The 21,353-nt window shown below is 41.1% G+C and overlaps 1 protein-coding gene across 4 annotated transcripts in view; it reads right to left on the reverse strand.

The window, feature by feature from the left end:
* CCSER1 (coiled-coil serine rich protein 1) overlaps positions 1-21,353 on the reverse strand; it is an 874,804-nt gene that overhangs the window by 719,405 nt on the left and 134,046 nt on the right. For all 4 annotated transcript variants that reach the window (XM_075609982.1, XM_075609990.1, XM_075609996.1 and 1 more), the window contains exons 2-3: positions 18,170-19,516; positions 15,997-16,184 (exon numbers count right to left, since the gene is read on the reverse strand). In XM_075609982.1, the coding sequence (XP_075466097.1) occupies positions 15,997-16,184; positions 18,170-19,493 (1,512 nt within the window). In that variant the 5' untranslated portion in view covers positions 19,494-19,516. The remainder of the gene's footprint in view (positions 1-15,996; positions 16,185-18,169; positions 19,517-21,353) is intronic.

Raw genomic sequence — 21,353 nt, forward strand, 5'->3', positions numbered from 1 at the left:
AATTAAAAATTGTGAGCAGTGTTGGGAGAAGGTGGGGCTATAGGGGTACTCTCAGAATGAGGCTCATGTTTGTGGTTTGGGTTACGTTTAGCTAACAAGTTAGTAGCACACCCCACAAAGTAATCATTGAATGCATTTTCAATGTCAGTAGGATTTGTCAGAGTAATATCCTCCTAAGTGATATTACTTGGTTGTTGATGGTTAGAAGGCTGGAATATATTGTTGATAACCTTCCAGAAGTTAGCTGGGTTTGATGTATTCTGGTGAAGATTGTCAGAGTAATATTGTGCTTTTGCATGTCTTGTTTGCCTTGTGCACATATTCCGCAGGCATCTGTAGTGATTAAGATCCTTGGCAGTGCCAGTTACTTTGTAGCTTTTCCACAAGGCATCCCTGAACTGGTAGAGTGCTATAAGGTCAGTTGTAACCCACGGAAGGTGGGCCCCCCGTACCCTTATTCTGTGTAGTGGAGCATGGTTAATACAGAGTTTTAAGAACTCGGATTGGAAATAGCCGAGCGCAGAATCGGGGTCGGGAATTAAGTAGATTCTGTACCAAGGGCAGTTGGTAAGGTCATCCAGAAACTGTTGTGGGTTAAAGTTTCTAAATGTTCTAGTGAGGATAACTTTAGGGCTTGATTTGGGTGGTATAATTTTCCTTACAGGGTACTGTATACTATTGCATGGCCACTGAAAAGTCAGGAAGGGTGCCAGAGGATTGGATTCTGATGGGATTTGAGGAGAGAATCCAGTCTAGCAAGGAATGGTTGTGCGATTTGAGGTTTGTCTGTGTGGGTTGGGAAATGAGTTGCGTTAGGTTAAGTGACTTGAGTTGTATCTGGATTTTGTGGTTTTTAGGGTCGAGCCAATTGTAGTTGAAATCCCCAAGAACTAGCAGCTCACTCTTCTCATTCAGAGATAAAATGGAGCCAAGAAACTGGGTGATATTAGCCAGGGACTGTAGAAGGGCTTTAGGGGGGGAGTAGATGCCAGCAACCAAGACGAGCTTAGAAAAGGGGAGGCAGATTTTGCCAACTAGGATTTCAAAAGATGGTATGCTTGGGGGACAATTTAACAGTGTAAATTGTAAGGTGTCTGAAATATAAAATAACACCCCTCCTCCTTTCTTTGACCTATCTTTCCTATAAATTGAGTATCCCTGAATGGCGATGTTTACATTGAGGGTTTTAGGGGTTAGCCATGTTTCTGTGAGAACGATGGCTTTGGGTATATGCATAAGGCACCATGCCTTTAGTTCATCCAGTTTGGGCAGCAGGCTCCGGATATTTATATGGGCAACAGATAGACCTTTTTGGAATTTGAAGGGGGTATTCTCAGGGGTATGTTACAGAGTTGAAAAGGGAGGGCCTGGGTTAAGTTTAATATCACCTGTTAAAGAGAGTAATAGTATGAGTAGAAATTTGAGTAGCTGTTTGCAAGGTGTAAACTTGTGATGTTTGCCATTAGAGTGAGCAGTGGTTGGTGTGCTGGTTTTCAGAGTTCTCCACCAACATTCAGTAGATATTGCAAGGCTTTTGAGTAATCCAATGGCAATATTTCGGTGATAGATTTAATGCTGGCACAGGCAAATGAGTAATTAATTAAAAAAAATTATGAATTCAGACAGTTTGATACCTAGTGATATCAGGCTACCACCAAAAACAATCGCCAATTTTTATCACCATGGCTGTCATTAAAGCAGCAAAACATGTGAAATCTTATGTGAAAAAATATATATTTGTGTTTTTGTTTTAATATACTGTACGCAGCATATGATTACCTTTATTTTAAACGAATTACCTAAGCTGACGATTGATTAATTCTCCCGTGATCGATCAGCAAAATCCTGCTTCTCACGGTTCACTAAATGGTTGCCTTTCAGTCTCAAATCAATCCTCCAGTCAGTGTAACTCAGCAGCTACAATGTATTCTTATATTGCTAAGGTAACATTATCTATTGTTACAGTTTACAGCTCAAACTGCTGGGAATATTGGGAGCAAATAAGCACAGGAAAGTGTTATATCTTGCACTGCTGGCGAGGTGGGCTTAAACTACTATAGAAATCAAAGGATGCTTTGAAACTCATTAAACATGGCATTAAGAGTTGAAATAAAAAAACACAAAGTGTTATCTATGGTCACAGCTTATATATATATATATATATATATATATATATATATATATATATATATATAAAAACAAACATCACAGCTTGCACTCAATGTACTGGTTCATATAGACAGGTGCTAGTCTCAAATAATAGAAAAACAACATTACCATTCTCTCGTCCGGTAAAGAAAGACTGCACTCGGTTCAGTAATCATGAAAAACTGTATTGGGCATCTGAATAAAAAAGATAAGTCACCCAATCCGACGTTTCGGTCCTGGAATAGGACCTTTCTCAAGGGGGTGCAATGACAGACTGATAGACAAGCATATATATACCCTCACCACATGTGACAAACACACCTGACTCACATTACCTACAATCCAAATCTCTGCAAAAATCACCTGCCAGGTGTGTGTAATGAGCCGTCGCCATCTTGGAGGGGGTGTCTGTGAAGGTAATGACGTCACTGATCTGCCTTCATTCACTGCTACTATGTATCTACCCTATAGTAAGGTCAGTCTTGCAGCCTGTCTGCCTGCCAGAACGACCACTAGGTGGCGTACCTGCCTATTCCCAAGCTAAAGTCAATGGGGCATGCAGAAAGAGTGAAGGACAGCCTTAGGCTGTCTATACAGGCAGCAACAAAGCACCAATCAACCCAAAAAATGGAAATAATGATATAGCAAACTATGGGGAGAGAAAAAAAAAAAAAAAAAAAAAAAGGGAGTAATGCTTCCCATAAATAACTGGTAATGTAGCCAAAAAAAACCCTTACTGCACATCAATAAACTGGATCAATCCTATGGGACAAGGCTCATCAAACATAACAGTGTAACATAGAAACCATCCATACTAACACAAAAGGAAAGGGATATGTGAACACACGCTTGTCTATCAGTCTGTCATTGCACCCCCTTGAGAAAGGTCCTATTCCAGGACCGAAACGTCGGATTGGGTGACTTATCTTTTTTATTCAGATGCCCAATACAGTTTTTCATGATTACTGAACCGAGTGCAGTCTTTCTTTACCGGACGAGAGAATGGTAATGTTGTTTATATATATATATATATATATATATATATATATATATATATATATATATATATATATAAAAGCTGTGACCATGCAGCAAGCTTAAGCCTATAGGGAACCATGTTAAAAATGGTTTTTGAACCAAAAAGTGGCACTGTGTGCTCATTTGCATGTCATTTCCCAGAATCCCTTGCTGCAGTGGAAGTGCTGTGTGCTGGGTGATAATGGTGAAAGGCGGGGTTGCAGACCTGCCTAAGACATGCAGATGAGCATACAGTTGTATTTACATTTGCATATATATATATATATATATATATATATATATATATATATATACATATATATATATATAATGTTTCACATGCTTTGCTGCTTAAGCCAACCTCCTCAGCAGTGCAAGATCTTTGTAACACCTTCCTGTTTGTGATAATTTGTTGCCAATATTCCCAGCAGTTTGAGCTGTAAACTGCAACTATAGATAGTTAATTTAGTAATATATGAACACATTGTAGCTGCTGAGTTACACTGACTGAAGGATTGATTAAAACGGTAAGGCAGCCATTTAGTGAACCCTGGGAAGCAGGATTTTGCTAACCCATCACAGGAGAACAAATGAATCGGCAGCTTAGGTAATTAGTTTGCAATAAAGTTAATCAAAGTCTGGATATATTAAAACAAAAAAAAATTTAACTTTTTTTAAGTGCCGCTTGGATTGTTTTTTTAAGCCTATCTTTCCTATGTATATAATAACCACTATATACATATGCAAGACATGATTGGCCAACATAAAATCATTGCTAAAAATAAATATTAGCATTGTAACACATATAAATATACAAATTCTTTAGCATCCACATGGACATATACTCATGGTCAACCTTGGCTACTACAGTATGTGCTTAATATTTGCTCACATAGATGTAATGCTTTTTGTGTTTTCTTTATACTGCAGGTGTTTATGTTATATATTAAGCCCCTTGGTGGCTTAAGGTATACCTTTGCAGAGCTGTGGTAGCCTTATACATCAAAACTGTTTAAATCATTTTAGGCCATAGGGCTTTGTAACAAAAATAGGATGGTACCATGTTAGCAGATGACAGAAGTTAAGGCTTTTGTAATAATAAAAATAAAAAGAGAATAAAACCCTGGTAAAAGTGATAACGTTTATAGCTTACTCATGTTTAAAGAGTGCGAGCTTTCAGGATCACCTTTACATGATCTTCCAGTTTCACAATTAGTTTGCATTTTAGATGTTACTTAGGGTTTCCTATGGATTCTTATTATGTACCACTCACGCAAGATTTTAACTTAATATTAACTGGTGTTAGATGTACCCCATTACGTTTTGTGTAACGTTGATTTATTTGCTAATAATTTGTATTACGGTGGGAGGTTTATAACTATATAGTTAGTGAATAAAGAGATACATGTAAAAAAAACAAAAACATGCAATTCCTTTTTATTTTTTACCAGATGCGATAATAACTCATGTTTAACAGACTTTGTGGATCAAGTCCAGGGGTCGGCAACCTGTGGCCCCCGAGCTCCATGTGGCTCTTTCCGCTGCTACTTGCGTCTCTGCAGGTTGCCGTACCCCAGCTGCTGCCTCTCTCCCTCACTATCTTCCAGGACAACCTAAGCTGGCCTGATCCGCAGAGGTGGCCTGCTGGAAGGTGTCCTTGGAGGTGCCTGTCCAGTCAGCTTGCTGTAGACTGGTAGATGGGAGGTTGCCTGACAGGCACATCCATAGGCACCTTTCAGCAGATCGGCAGGCCCCCTCTCTGCAAGGATATAACAGAACCAGAACCAGTAGGCACCAGCACACTTAGATCCTCTCTTCCATTATCCCTGTCCCCTCTCTCTCACTCCTCTCTCTTCCCCGTCTCTCTCTCCTCCCCCCTCACTCTGTCTCCCCTTCACACCCTCTCTCTGTCTCTCATTCACACCCTCTCTCTCCATCCCCCCTCTCTCTCTCACTCCTCTCTCTCCCTCCCCCTTTCTATCTCTCTCTCTCTCCTTCCCCCCACTCTCACTCCTCTCTCTCTCTCCTCCCCCCCCCTCTCTCTCTCTCTCTCTCTCTCTCTCCTTCCCTCTCTCTATCGCCATCCCCCTCTCTCTCTCACCTTCCCCCTCTCTCTCTCACTCCTCTCTCTTCCCCGTCTCTTTCTCCTTCCCCTCTATCTCTCCTACACACCCTCTCTCTGTCTCTCCTTCACACCCTCACTCTCCTTCCCCCCCTCTCTCTTCTTCCCCCGTCATCCCTCTCTCCTTCCCACTACTCTTTCTCCCCCTCTCATTTTCCCCCCTCTCTCTCTTTCCCCCATTCCTCCCCCTTCTCCTCTTATTCCTCCCCACTCTGTCTCTACCCTTATCCAAACACATGATACGCTGTGCGGTTTAATTGGGGGGGGAGGGAAGGGGCGAGATGTGGGGATTACAAGAGGAAGATGGGGGATTAATCAGGGGGGCCCTGCTCCTTTAATTTGACCTGATTTGACCTGGGCCCCAAGATTTCTATTGGCGTATATATATTTATTATGTGTATTTGGGAGGGGTAGTGTGTGTATTTGGGGGGTTGTGTATGTGTTTTTTGTGAAGGGTAGTGTATTTATGTATGAAAAAAAACGAAATAAATTTATTATTGTGAGATACATTTTATTCCCCCATATATTTTGGTGTATATTAATGCTTATACAGTATATACCTATTGGTGTGTACATACATATGTATGTGTTTGTGGGGGTGTAACATTCATGCATGTGTTGCGGCTCCCTGAATATTTTGGAGGAAGAATATATTTTTTTTTATAAAATGGCTCTTCTTCCTTGAGAGGCTGCAGACCCCTGATCTAGGCTGATGTCACACATTTCATTGTAATGCCCAAGTTAAAACCTGCAGGGTGGCTGGCTCTGCATTATGCTGCCCGCCTTCCAGGGGGTGAAAGGGTTATCCTCGACAAAGATACAGCAGCGTACATATCTTATTTCTTTGATATCCATTGGGGAAAAATTGTTTCACTTCACATGAATCTGATAGCACAATCTCTGAAATGTCACCGGGTTATTCCATATGATAAAATGTCACAGCCTGGAAAGGTTCTATTCATATGCACTATGTACTAGTGCAGGTTATCAAAGCACCATGGTCTGTCCTCATATTGATGCAATGGTGCTGTCTCTATTTTGAAGCAATACATACATAATTTATCAACTTTCAGAATACAAAGATTGTCTGTTAAAATCATTTTTATACTGTATTTTCCATGAAATAATCACACCCCCCACACAGGTAACGTCACTCATAATCGTTTTAAAATAGAAGAAACGACCACTTTGCATTTTGCTTATCTTCTCCATCAGGCGGATGCAGTGGAAGTGCTGTAGTTTTGCTAATCTTTTAACAGCATATTCTTTCCTTATGCACAACCATTTTTTTTTTTTTTAGATGGTTTCTATGTTGTCAAGAATGTGAACATTTCATTGAAACCTTCCCGACAAATAATGGCTGAATATAATAAATGAATTACTGAATATACATGTCCTCCATGCTTACATGCAAAGAATAAAAAAAAAAAACACATGCAATGTAAAGACGCCCTCAAAATGTTAGCACTTCAGTGGGATAGACAGTCTCGACAGATTTACATGAGGGTTGGCATATACTAGGACATTATTATGCCATTTATTTCCTTTGGAACCCTACTTACACCGTTGCAATGTCCACAAGAACACAATATATTACTATTACCACATAAGACACTTTCTCGGGTGTTGCTCACCATAGGGAGACAGGACAGCATAGCAATACTTGAGATCAGAGGTAGAAGCCTGTTCAGCTGCACCAGAGCACCAGCTGTTAGCAGCCCATACTACCACCTGCTCGCTGGAACATGTGTTCCGGCATTTCTACAGGGACTCCTCTCTATCTTCCCACCCCCGAGGCCCTACCTGTGCAGCAGAGTGTTTGGGGCCTTACCTGGGAGCCCACGCAGGCAGACCTAACGTGAAAGTTAGGCCCCACTAGAAGTGGAGCCCAACTTCCACAGTCACCACTTGGGTGGGTCCCTTCTGCCGCTGCCACCGTGTGAGGCACCATATGACCTGCTGCACAGATAGGGCCTCGGGGGATGGAGGGCTATATATATATATATATATATATATATATATACACCATAAATGTATATTTATTATAAGGAACAATGTTACTCACTTTATGATTCAGCCACAAATGTAACAAAAGTTTAGAAATGTTGTTGCATGGAAATCTTAGTATTTTGGACATTTTTGCTGAGAGTAATGGGAAGGTACTGTATGCAGAGATATAGTCTATGGCAGAGCTAAATCAAAATGCAAGGGCACATTCTACAGCCATACCCCACATTCACGTTTGCAATGGAACTGGAGAATGTATGTAAAGCGAAAATGTACCTAAAATGTGAAGCACTACCTTTTTCCCACTTATCGATGCACATACTGTACTGCAATCGTCATATACGTGCATAACTGATGTAAATAACGCATTTGTAACAGGCTCTATAGTCTCCCCGCTTACGCACAGCTTCGGTACAGGTAGGGAGCTGGTATTGCTGTTCAGGACGTGCTGACAGGCGCATGCGCGAGCTGCCATTTGCCTATTGGGCGATATGTCCTTACTCACGAGTGTACTTAAAGTGAGTGTCCTTAAACCGGGGTATGCCTGTATAAGTTAAACTGCAAATGTCAAAGTACTTTTTCTGCTTTGTTTGGAAGGTATAATCAATAATTTTGCAAGATTTTATTCTTTGTTTATATTACTTGTTTTAACTTTTCAAAAGAGCATAATGTGAAAGGTGCACTGTGATCCACCTCCAGCTATGCTATAACTTTGCAGTAAACTTGCATGGCAGAGCAAGCTACGCTTATCTTACCATTAGTCTATCTCCAAATGCTGCCTGATTCTCCCAAAGTTGGCCACACAAATGAATTACCTGAACTTCTACTTATTAAAAAGTTTCACCCAATCCCATTTATGGTCCAAAAGTTTAAATAAAAATGGTGGTTTAACATTACAATTTTTGGCAACCCATAACTATGCCAATGTGATCTACAGGAAAGTGGCTTTTGTACCGTCTTGTAAGCTTTCAATTATCCTCAGTGAGTAAGTTATTGAAATGCTAATCATGTAATAAAATATTGCAGACGTGTGTGTCTTCAATCCATAACCCCACTGTTTGGATGCATCATTATATCACAAATGAATGTAATTTCCGCCATGCATTAATATCAAAGGTTTAACGTTATTCAAGAACAGGATTGTTTTTTTTTTTTTGTGGTCTGGGTTCCTTAAAACCCACTGTCTTTTAGGGTGAATGGCAACACAGGACAGATCCAACTCTGGTTCAAGTGTTTTATTTGCTTTAAAACTCCAGCAGATGAAACAAGATAAACAAAAGAATCAAAATAAATCTTTGCTATATGTGAGCATTAACTAGACAGAAGTCCTTTAGCTATCTTTTGGGTGGCTTCCCCACTTACCAAACTATATAAACACAGGTGTCACAAACAAAACTGATGCAGACAAGTGCCTGTTTGTAGCATTCAGCTCTCTAAGGCCGCGCTTATAGTCCCGGTGATGGCAATGAGACGTCTCGTCAAAACAAGTGTATTGAATCCATCGCATGCGCTTATAATTGGTGCGACGGCGTGACGGCTTGGTCGCGATCGCTGGAAGACCATGAAATTTTATTTTCCGGCGGCCGCAGCGTGACGTCAGGGTGAACTGCTCACGGCCACGCCCCCCGGTCGCCGTCTCTTGCCTCCTACACTATAGGCAAAAAACACGGCGACAATGGCAACGGATGACGTCACGTCACCGTCGCCGGGACTATAAGCACAGCCTTAGCTGGAATAGGGGAGAGGGGTAGAACTGGCACAGTCTTGCTTTTTTAAACCCTGTTAATTAGGCCCAGGTGATCTGCAACTGGCTTCACCTGCAGAACCTCCACTGTTCTGTGCAAGACCTGGCCTGGATTCCTAGAGGCAGCTTGTAAGGCTATAGAGCAGGATCCTCTCCTGGGATTTTAACTCTTCGTGAGGACGGGTAGAATTTTATCAAAGCAGGCCCTATACTGTATATCTTCCATCCACAATTATACCACACTTCCTATCACAATATGTAATAAAGATATCCGATTTTCCAGCATGTGACTCACTCAAGCATTATGTATGCGGTTTCTTTGTTATGTCCTTGCTTCCAAACCACTTTCCCTGATCAACTTCTTGCTTAGTGTCCTCTCGGGGAACTCCACAATGAACTATGAAACCAATTATAAGTCTCCACTTACATATGTCAGTAAGTACTTGCTCATTTTGGAGTAAGCTCTGGCTTCATTCCGTGTGCTTTGTTTAACATCCACAACTCTGCCCACACACAAAGATGTCAAGTGCAAATGGAGAGATTATGTTGGGTCAGTGCAGGCTGGTTTGAAATTGAAGCTGTCAGGTTTATTTCATGTGAAACATGAACTGTGAAACTGGACTTTTACAGGATTGTTGCCTTGGGATATATGCTAAAATCTGGGGGATGTTAGTGCACCTTTAGTGACAATGATAGCAACACATTTAAACATAATACACTATTGTGGGACTTGGATAATCTTAGACACCGTGTTTAACATGGCAGAGAGAGGTATTGTACTGCACTTTCAGATGAAAATACATTTGTGCAAAAATGACAAATGTTTAATAGAAAATTACATATGCACAGGCTACAAAAAAGGAGTTTATTTTAAAGGCTACCTTAAAACATGAGTAATAAATAAAGAACTGATTTCTACACAACTCGTTTTTTGACAGATTATTTTACAGGGAATACTGTATTTGTGAAACAATTTATATTTTAGAAACAGTCTCAGCTTGAAACAAACTCTGCCTAAAAAAAAACTGCCACTTTTTATGTTCACAAGGCATTTAATTTAAATGACATAACAAAATCCAGACAAAAGCAACTACAGTATATTATATTGGCTGAAGCCATACCAAGCTGCAGGGCTTTGGTGACACCTTGTGGTATATTTTGTGTATTGCATCAAGTAAAAATCTTGGGTTTTCTAGTATACAGAATATACAGTATCAAAGAAAACATTGTGCAATTCTGGGACAAAACATTATGGGCCATAAGCAGTGCTACTCGATATGACAACTTCCAGAACACCAGCATAACACAGACTTTTGTTCTTGGAGACTGACATTTCTGGGGAAATTAGAACATTCTTACAAAGTCCGGAAGCCTAATTCCTGCAAACCCACCGTTTGTGAAACATGTGTAGGAGATAGTGACAGATAGGTATTTTTTGTTAAATTGAAAATTATTTTCAAATTACTTTATCCCCTGCTAATTACAGTGTCCATACTCCTTGAGAAAGGGCGAACTCGCTGGAAACATGTGGGAGGAGGTCTTTTTTGTTATGTTCTAGTATCTGTTTTATGTAGATTTAATAAATTGATTTTATTACCTACCTGGTGAGTCTGTCATCCCAAGGAGCAGCGCTGATATCGATCATATTTTTTCTTAATTACAGTGTTTGCATAATTGATTCAATCTCTAATGTACCCCAACCACTTGTGCCACTTCATGAAATGTTGCTGCCACGTTATGCTAGTTTCTTAATACCAGTGAAGATGGCGCACGTTTTACAAGCTGGAATTTGCTGTTTGGATATAGAGATTTATCTGGTTGTATTTCTGGCCATGTGAGTTATACAATATTTTTGGAGGAAAACAGCCATGACTTTAAATGTACAGTATTCACCCATCAATCATCAATCAATTATATGTTAATGGAGGGGTGCGCAAACTCCCTGTGCCCCCCCCCCTGCCTGCTCTACTCCTGGGTCGCGCCCCCCCCATACCTCTAATGTGGTGTCGAATGACGCTGCTGGGTCATGTGACGTCACGTGACCCGCAGCATCATTTGATGTCACGTCTCCATGGCAACGGGCGTCATTTGATGCCGCGTTGCCATGGAGACGTGTGACTGAGGCCGGATAAGTATGTTTATAGAGGCCTCCCGCTCTCAGCGCAGGGCCTCTGTAACCGCCGCGTCTCCCCCGCCCCCCAGAAAAGTCTTGCGCCCCCAAGTTTGGCACCCCTGTGTTAATAAATACTAGATCAGTATGGCAGTGTTAGAACTGGGAGAAAAATTGTGATCTTTGTCTAGATCAGGGGTGCTCAGATCCAGTCCTCAAACCCGCCCCAACAGGTCAGGTTTTCTGTATATTCTAGCTTCAGCACAGGGGGCTCAATCAGAGGATCAGTCAAAGTCTGAGCCTGTGATTGAGCCCCCTGTGCTGAAGCAGCGACTGATTGAGCCACCTGTGCTGAAGCAGGGACTGATTGAGCCACCTGTGCTAGAGCTAGGAAAACCAGAAAATGAGCTGTTTGGGGGGCTTGAGGATTGGAGTTGAGCACCTCTCATCTAGAGCAAGATACAGTATAGAACTGGTATTTCTATGTGCTAATAGAGGATGGCATTGACCTTTCTAGCTTAAACTATTAAACAAAGCTAGACGCAATGTTCTCCCCGAGGCCATTCAGCAGAGCAGGTCCAATACACTTTGCTAGCTTTCTGAGATGCTTTTGAAATCCTAAGTGCCCAATTTCAATTAAACGGAAGTGAAGTTTATTAATTCCAGTGGGTAACAAAACTGACATAAAAAAAGCATTCATTACAACTAAAGTTAATCATTTAAAGATCTGAGAGCCGTCGCTTAGCTCATATATCCAGCTGATGGGCCAGTAAATTCTCATTTCTTTAGTTATGTTTTGCTGACAAGGTCTCTACTCAATAAGCTTTGAAGTCTTCTTCCCTTTGCTAGAGAAGATTTTGGCCCCATTCAAATGATTGGAACTGAAATCAGTGAAGCCGTTTTCACAGCATATTGATTAAGGGAACAAGAGTTGATTAGCTTTATAATTGAGCTTGTTCTATAAAGGCACAACCCTCCCATGCTCCCTGTTTAACTAGCTTTTTATGCGACCGCAAGGTTTTTCAAGCACCTCAAATCTTATTTTTTAAACTACTGGGAAGTTGACTAAATGGCTAAATACAAAGGTAAAGAACTTAACGCAAAGCTGAATATTGTAAGAGCGCCAGACTCTTCGGATCCTTTCACAAGATTGCAGCTTTAAAATGCCCCAGTACGTTTGAATCAAACCGAAATTGGTTTTCATTGCATGAAAATGATCACTCAGAAGCAATACACTAGGATAAAACAATATGCTTTTTAACGGTTTATGGATAAACTATGGCTTAACATGCAAATAAAACTAAAAAAAAGTGAGCCCCCACAGTTCCAAAAGAACAAATGGAAACTTTTGAAATCAGTTTTTTGTTCAGTTTACTAAGAGGGGAAATGACAATTACAAAAAAGTAGGGTGTGATATTCACAATAGAGCTAACATAATAAACATACTGTAGTAAACAAAGTGCCCCTTAAAGATAACAATATATCTCCTACGTTAAACTATTCTAGTGTCTTCTTGTGCCCACTCTCTGCTCCCACTTCCCTCTGGTTCTCTTTCCCAGCTGTGGGCACTCTGACACTATCAGTTCTAGAGGATTATATATCCACTGTTTAGCCATGAAAATTTGCCCACGAGATTCCATTTTATTTTTTTCAATTAGACCTCCCCATTTTACATTTTGGTTGTCTATATACATAAGGGGAAATTATGTTATGTACTAAAACTGCATCAATTATGGGGCCAGGTGAACTAAGCCCTGTTAGGCTATTTAACCTAATGTTACCCTAAATTAACAATGGGGTTAATCATAACGCGTATGCACTAAAGCAAATAACCTAACATAAACACAGTGCTACTCCTTAAATAACGTACAGATGCAGCGGCCGTTATTTTTTTTCAACTTGGATTTTATTAATAATTCACATGTTCTACAGACATAGCGGTCATTTCCAAATAAAGCATTAACAAAACAGTGTCAATTGTTCATGTGTCAAATATTTTCAACAGACGATAACAAGACAGACTGGGGAAACAGACCGACAAACAAACGTCACAAACCTGGGGGATAGAGGGGGGTAAGGGTAGTAGAGAGGGGGAGGGGGAAACCTTCTGCTGTGGTTCCGCTGGGAGCTCCGCGTCTTCCGGCTCATCGCTTCCTGGGGGGTCGGATTTATCCCCGGCTTCGCCAGTGACTCCCACCATGGGGCCCTGTTCGGTACTGTCCTCTTAATCCTAAATTATCCTGTGTGCCTACTCATGTGCCTGGACACCAAGGGAGAACGCATTTCATACTATCATTGCCATATCATGGACCTATCCACCCCCGGTATGTCTGTCTGAGCAAACCAAGGCGTCCAGACTTTTAGATAATTGTCGCCAGTGTCATTGACCAGACTCTTCAATTGCTCCATCTGGCATACTGTCCAAATTCTGTTCCGAATAGCATCAATCCGTGGAATCACATTTTGTTTCCATTTTGCTGCGATCTCCCCCCGCACCGCCGTTGCGAAGTGTGCTATTAATTTATTTGTTGCTTTGGAAAAGCCCCGGAGCGGCCTATTTAGTAGGAATAACCATGGGTCAGGCGGGATTTGTATGCCTAGGATCCTGGTCAGCCAATTTTTTAATGAATCCCAGACCGCGGTTAGTTTAGGGCAAGACCACAGCATGTGGAATAAGTCTGCCTGTTGTCCACATTGTCTAGGGCACAATGGGGAGTAACTGGGCAGAAATGTAGCCAATTTTGTGGAGGTATGGTACCATCTCATCATAGCTTTGTATGCGTTCTCCCTTAGGGTCGTACACATGGAACTTTTGGTTACTGCTTGCACAATCTTTGTTCACTCCTCCGGGTCTAATACCTCTCCTAAAGCCGTCTCCCATTTGCTCATATAACTAAGTTTCTCTGTCACTGTCGAGACAGAACCAGTTACTTCTCTGTACAACTGCGATGTGAGTCCCTTTGTGGTCGTCCCTGAGCGACAGAGCTTTTCAAAGTTCGTTAATTGATTTATAGGTTGCTGGGCTTGATAGAATGCCCTGACCTGGAGGTATCTAAAGAATTCAGCATTGGGAATATTGTTGCTAGATTTAAGGATATCGAATGTTTGAATGCCTCTTCTACCCTCCAGGTCCACCAACCTATGACTGTGATTGGTTTTCCAGATTGTAAGGTCCACACTGTTCAGCCCTGGAGCAAATAATGGGTTGCCCCATAGTGGGGTCATTCCCGATGATTTGTGGGTCAGGTTACATTTGAGCCTGGTGTTCTTATTTTAAGGCATCACTGCGCCGTTTGCGTGTGCGCTGCTGTACTCCACGTGGCATGAACACGTCCAATCGCCCCAGGCACACGTGTTTATTGCGGTTGCTTTGTTTGAATTTTATGGATTGTGTGCAATTATATGCAATGATATTAATGAATTGTAATGTGTACAGTACTGTGCTACTGTGCTACTGTGTCAATTTGCGGTGTTTAAAAGCCAGAACACTAAAATGCCATTTTCTGCACTCGTCTGCACTCGCGTCTTAAGGTCGGTACGGTTGGAAGTAATCCCGCGCCATGTCATGGGTATTCCGAGATATACACCGCGTGGTTTGTTAAAATAATGGCCGCTGCATCTGTATGGTTATTTTGTTGCCCGAGGTTAGTGCTAATTATATACAAAAGAGGCAGTTGCCCTAAAATTGCACATGCACCAGGCTATTCAGCGAGGGGGAGAGGAAGGGAGAGAGGAGGAGAGGGAGAGAGGAGGAGAGGGAGAGAGAGATCCTATTTTACTAGTGTCTCAAGTGCTCTCTCTCTCCTCTCTAGCAAATCCATATTTTCGATCTGAACAGAGCTAATGCCAGCTTTAGGTTAGACATGAATTAACATCAGGTTGTGTGAAGCTAACGCGACATAATGCTAAATTAACCTAACATTAACCTTATGCTAATCAGTTAAATAATAGCTGTCTTTTTTGCATATAATGAACTTAGTGGATACTTGGAAAAATAACGCCCGTTACTTATTTAGGTAACCTGACGTTATTTGCCTTGATTTAATGAAGCTTAGTGCATCCGGCCCATAGATGGTATAATATTTTAGTTGGCAGCTGCTGCTGCTGCCCCTGAGAAGATATCAGCACCTGAGAAGTAAAGCTGGCTATCCCAATCTAGACCGTTTGAGAATGTTCGCTCTTCTATAAATTAAGGACACTAAGAACAATTATTTATAGTTGTGAGGATCGGACGCAGGCTCCGCTCCAGAGTTTGATCCAGACCTTGTCGCTGCTGGTTCTTCATCACTACCTGCTGTGCAGACCCCGCCCAGCAACGAATCAGGGCTCTGATTATAGGATCAGCTTCTGCTGCGCAGCTCTTCAGCTATTGGCTGTTCCTCCTTTAAAGTGTCAGTGATTGCCTCTGCAAATCGGCTGAGCATAATAGTATTTCACTTGTGATGTTATGCTGTCTATCCTGTTTATGACCAACCCACGCTCTCCAAACCTCGACCACAGTAAGTGACCCCAACGATCCATACCCTCTCCTACATCCGACCACGTCGAGTCTATCTACGTTCCTCACTTCTCCGACCCCGACCCGGCTACCCACGACTACAAATCTGCATTCCGGATGCGACTTGGCGGCTCCCGGCCGGTGTTTCTATATCCCCACCTCGGCCTCGCGGTTCAGTCCAGCTTGTGGCGAGCACCCGTTACAATTGTTAAAATGAAAAATGTTAAATTACCTTTAAAAAGATATTTTTTACAGTTTTTATTGATAATTTTGATACAGTTAGCCAACCTGTCACATGGTGCAATATCAATATGTAGCAAAGTAGTTGAATATTACTTAGAAGCACTTACCATGCTATTCATTTTGAAAGATGTTGAACTTGTTCTCTGTTTTCTTAGACTATTTAGTTCCTCTGCATTTGCCTCCTTTGGTTTAAAAGTAATTCTGCTACTTCCTGCAGTGCCTTCGGAGGATGACCTCAAGCGCCTCTCCGAATACCTCCCGTCTCGGTAGGGACTGAAACTACTGGCACAGTTAACTAAGAATAAACAAAGGTTGAACAATTTATACCATATGTATTTTATGTGCATACATATTGCATTGCCCAAAATAAATATATATCCAAAACAGTGCAAATTCATTACGACAAAGGTAATTGATGACATTTTTAAACCAAGTGTACCATATGTGTAACCACATTGACTGGAGTTTAGCCTTGTCAGGAAATGTAGCAAGGCTCTGTCATTCATCTGAAGCTATATTCCCACTTGCCCATCAAGTCTTTAGATATGCAAACCCAGTATTTAAAGGTTTAATTTAAAGTAGAAAGCGCACAGAGCGCACGGGGGGTTAAAACCAAGAATAATAATGAGCAGTGCTCTACTCATAGGGTTAAATACATACTATGAATACCTGTGACCTACCAAATGATCACATAACACCTAATAGGTGTAAAGAACAATTTATTATTTATTAATAGAGAATTAAAAATAAACACATACAATAGTTAAAATTGGGGTCCTAATGGACCACAACACCTCAAAGCAGACGGTTCCTAAACCGCTGCTTGAATCCTAAGAAGGAGGCGCTCATGCATGCTCAGCAGCAAGGGGGGACCTAATTTTTTTCGGAGGGCTCGAGTGCGGACAGTTCACCTGTACTTTAATTTAAAGTAGGACTCAGCATTGGCCATTTTTGAGGGGTTTGGGGGGATTTGATTTACCTGTATCAGGGTGTCTCACAAAGTTAGTCCATGGAAACCCAACATACCGAAACCCTGCTATTACACCTTTTGTCTCTGGGGAAAGAATATTTCCTCTCAGGCAATAAAAATCTTCTCTCTCATGCTCTATCCAGGGGAAGATAATAGAACGTTGCAACATTGAACTTCCTATCGGTAACCGTGGTAGCCATATTTGTACTTTTTTGGATGAAATGCCGGACGATTCGGCACTACAGCACAGAAAGTCCCGTTGGCTAAAATAGGATTTTCTGTGTAAAAAATATCTGCCTGCAAGAAATAGATTTACTATTCTTATTCCATGGATATTTTTTGCACTAAATATTATTTAACATAAAAAATGTATTACCATTATTACTGCAGGTTTTGTTTTGTTATTGACCAATGGCAATATGGTGCAGACTATGCTTCTTCATTCTGATTGAGCTACGGGGAATTGTAATGAATAAAAGTTTTTTTTTGCAACTGTCCTCATTACCTTGATGAAATGAGGCTCATGTCATCGGTTGGGGCTTCCTAATAATCAGTGATGGCCGCCTGCATCGATAGGAGGGACACCGACAACTTTACCAGTAATTATCTCGGGAACAGGCGGGATCCCGAAACTGGAAGTAGCACTCTTCAGCTCAGCGGACCTCACTGGTTCCAAATATGCGTATCATTAAATTACAATTTTTAGGGGTATTGCTGCTGTCAAATGTGCAAGTGTACAAATAACACGACCTCTAGACTTCTCCAGGAGCAATGTGGGTACTAGGCTGTGCTGCTTTATTGAAAGTGCTATGATTTAAGATAATCAAGTTCAATGTATTTAAAAATCCAGTCAGTTGCAATGGTATCTCTCTTGGACAGGACATCAAACACTTCATCTGCCTCTCAGCAAATGAAGGTTAAAAACACGTTTGATGCACTATTAGTAGTTAATATATGGCATATGAAACTCTTTAGATTGCCTTAGGTCTAAATCATTAGTGAGGAATATGGATGCAACAATCTGATTAATGTACATGCTTCTGCCTAACTTGAAAGAAGCATGATACCACTCAAACATGATGTGTTGGGATGGGCAAATCTCTGACCAATCTGTTCCATGTATATTTTATTAGCCTAGCATGTTCTATATTTACATAAAGGATTCACCACTTATAAGGAGGTTTTATTAAAAAAAAAACAATGTCTCCATTTCTATTTTATACCTAGTGGTTTTACTTTCATTAAAATAAAAAGCAACGTTTCATAAAGCGTACAGATCTTTAAAAGGAGTTCAAGGAAATATTGAATACCTCTGGAATAGCACATTTCATGCCCATGTTGCATCAAAGAAGATGGAGACTCAGCAGAACAGATGCTTTTTGATTCTGAAACAGAGCGATGTGTCGTGAACTTTGCAGGCATTACTTCAAATTGATCTAATTCTGGTTCATCTTTCTTTGGAAAGTTTTCTGTGGAGAATGAGTGGCCCCCATTCTGAAACACTGGTGTGTCTATGTGAGGTTCTGCTGTGCCATTTTCAAAAGCAGTAACATCATTTGTAGAAATTTCAGAGATTGGTGATAATACTTTTGTTTGATAAGCAGTAGAGCAACTTAGAACTGGATTTGAACCTGCTCTCAGCATAACTGTCTCAGAATTGTGATCTGTAAAGGACGTGCCATCACATTGGGAAGTGCTTTCTACGGTTTCAGTGATCTTCTTCACTTGAGAAGCAGCTGTGACTTCACTGAGAACAGTTTGTGAGGTAGAGACATTGTGGCAGAAAATCTGTGTGGGAGATTGTGGATTTGCACTGTTTGGCAGGGTATCAGCTTCAGAGGCAGAATCATCCATAAAAATGAAATCGGATGGAGTCTGGGGGGAGGTTGCATCATCCGTGGAAATAAGGGATAATGGGAAAGAACTTTCTGTATATTCTGATATTTCAGCAGTACAGAGTAACAATGGCTTGACAACTGTAGATTTAGTGTCTGCATTCTGCTGAATCTCTTGGCTGCATCCTAAATTTTGCTTCAATGATCCTGACTGGCATTGAACTACAGGTTTAAAAGACCTACAGTGGGACGAAAAGGTCCTACGAAGAAGCTTTCTTGTGGAATGTTTAACAGAGCGCTTGCTTTGATCTTCTATAAATCCAGAGTCATCCTCTTCCTTTTTTCCTGAACGTAAACAGTTTATAAACAAATTCCTATTAGCTGAATGTTCTTTCCTCTTTTCAAAGTCCTCAGTCAGTGATCTGGTAATCTTCTTTCTGCACGAGCTTGGTAGACCAATGGAGCTCCAACCTTTGGTTTTAATTTGTTCTTCCAACTCCATCTTTTGCAAACTGCTGTGAGCTGTCTCAGCACCGTTGTCAATATCTGTATTTGGGGTGGTGGAATCACATTTCCTATTACTCTCCTTTGTATGATGGAAATGTAAAGATGGAGTATGAAATAGGCTTCTACGTTTTTCTGTACTACCTGAGCTGGAATTGGTACTAGAAGGGGAGGAACTGTGCAGTCCAACAGTATTGTTAGATGAAGGTGAGGAAGGGAGGGAGTCTTGTTTGCTGCGTCTAAATATTGGAAACCTGGAGACTAGAGTTGAACGCCTCGATCCTAAGTCCCCCATCAGCGCAAAAGTACAGTATGTATCTATGAAACAAAAAGAAATAACATGATTAAAGCAACACTGCTTAACAAGTTGTGAACAAAAGCCTAAGTGACTTATTGAAAGTGCAATTGCCCGAAATTGGTTGATTTCATGTTTCGGAGCTTATTGAATAGGCCACTAAGACCTAGATCCACAAAGCTCCGTCTTAAGCTTTATGGCTACACAAAATGGAACAACTTTGTTTGGTCACATCACTGACACGGAGATGTAATTGACACTGCCTGGAAATGTGTTGTTGCCGTCTCGGAAAGGAACAAGTCTAGCACAGCTCCTTAGAGCTGCTCTTCCTGCAAACTTGGCTTCCGTCATGAGTCTCTATATACAACTTTAGTAAACAACTCTTTTTTTTCTTACAGTCAAGCATTCTTAGGATTTAAATGTAATGGTACAGGAGGAAGAATATTACAAATATTAGTATTTACTGTACAGATCCTATTTAAAAAAGGAACTTCATCAATTTTATTGAAAAGTACAATCCCACTGCATCCCAGTGGAGTGTTTCTTGATCAATTGTTTCCTCTGCCCTTATCAGAGAGACAATAAAGATAAGGAGAATGAGAGAGAGGATTTTGCCTGGGCAAATTCTTGTTTAACACACTATGAGATTTCTTAAAAAGAACAGGAAGAAATAAAACCCTCTAAGTGTTAGCTCATCATGTTTACAAACTTACAATAAAAAAATAAAAAAATCTAACCCTTTGGTTGCTGGAGGAGATGCAAAAAAACATGGGAGGGTATTGCAAGTGTGTGAAAAGGAAGAAACAGACAAAGTGAAAGACATTTGTTAACAAGGCAGTGTCATGGAGCAGGTAAAACAACAAAGCATTTTTAACAACTGATCAGTGTGAGAACGATTCAATCACCCTTTAGCCTTTGAACCCCACCCCTGGGGCCCTTGTGATCACGTGATCGCTCCATCACTGATTACGGAACAGGAGAGGAGTTGTCCTCCTATTCCACTTCCTCATAGATCATGTTCTGCTCTCCACAGGAGCGTGGAACACCATATCCCCTAGAAAATGACATTATGACATAGCTACTGGAGCCCCTGGCGTAGTGTCAGAGCCCATAATGTTGTAGCTACAGATGCAGCCACCAGTATCCGATGACTTGCCTGGGAAAATACTGTGGCTGTCTCACAGTAAATGCTGCAACATCTCTGTGAGATGTCTGCAGCCAGACTAATGGCACATCGGATTAACACAGTGGGGGGATGCCTGCAGTCCCATTCAGTTTGAATGGGAACTTCAGGAACCCCCACTGTGTTAGTCCGATGGGCCATTAGTCTGGTTGCAGAAATCTCACAGAGATGTTGCAGCATTTACTGGGAGATTGCCCCAGATTTTCCCAGGCAAGTCATCGGATACTGGTGGCTGCATCTGTATGTCTTTGGGCACCCAGAGGGTTAATGTACCTGTCTAACTTGTTTGTTTTATATTTGGACATGCTTTTGTCATCTTAGTAAATACTGGATTCAAGCATATCAGCTATTTATGTTTTTCTCACCTTGAAGTCCCTTCTCAAACTTTTCTAATGGGTGTTTCATATTTGTTACATTTTAAAAAGTTTTGCAAATTTTAGGTTCAACCACATCGTCAAATACATGAATTGTATAATACAGAGGTGGCCAATTTTCATCCTCACGGGGCACCAACAGGTCAGTTTTTCAGGATATCCCTGCTTCAGCACAGGTGGCTCAATTAGTGGCTCAGTCATTCTGTGATGAAGCAGGGATATCCTTAAAACCTGCATGTTGGTGGCCCTTAAGAACTTGAGTTGGTTACCCCATGTATAATACATAATGCTTTTGTCAGGGGC

This window comes from Ascaphus truei, chromosome 1 (assembly GCF_040206685.1).
Source record: "Ascaphus truei isolate aAscTru1 chromosome 1, aAscTru1.hap1, whole genome shotgun sequence".
Lineage (NCBI taxonomy): Eukaryota > Metazoa > Chordata > Amphibia > Anura > Ascaphidae > Ascaphus > Ascaphus truei.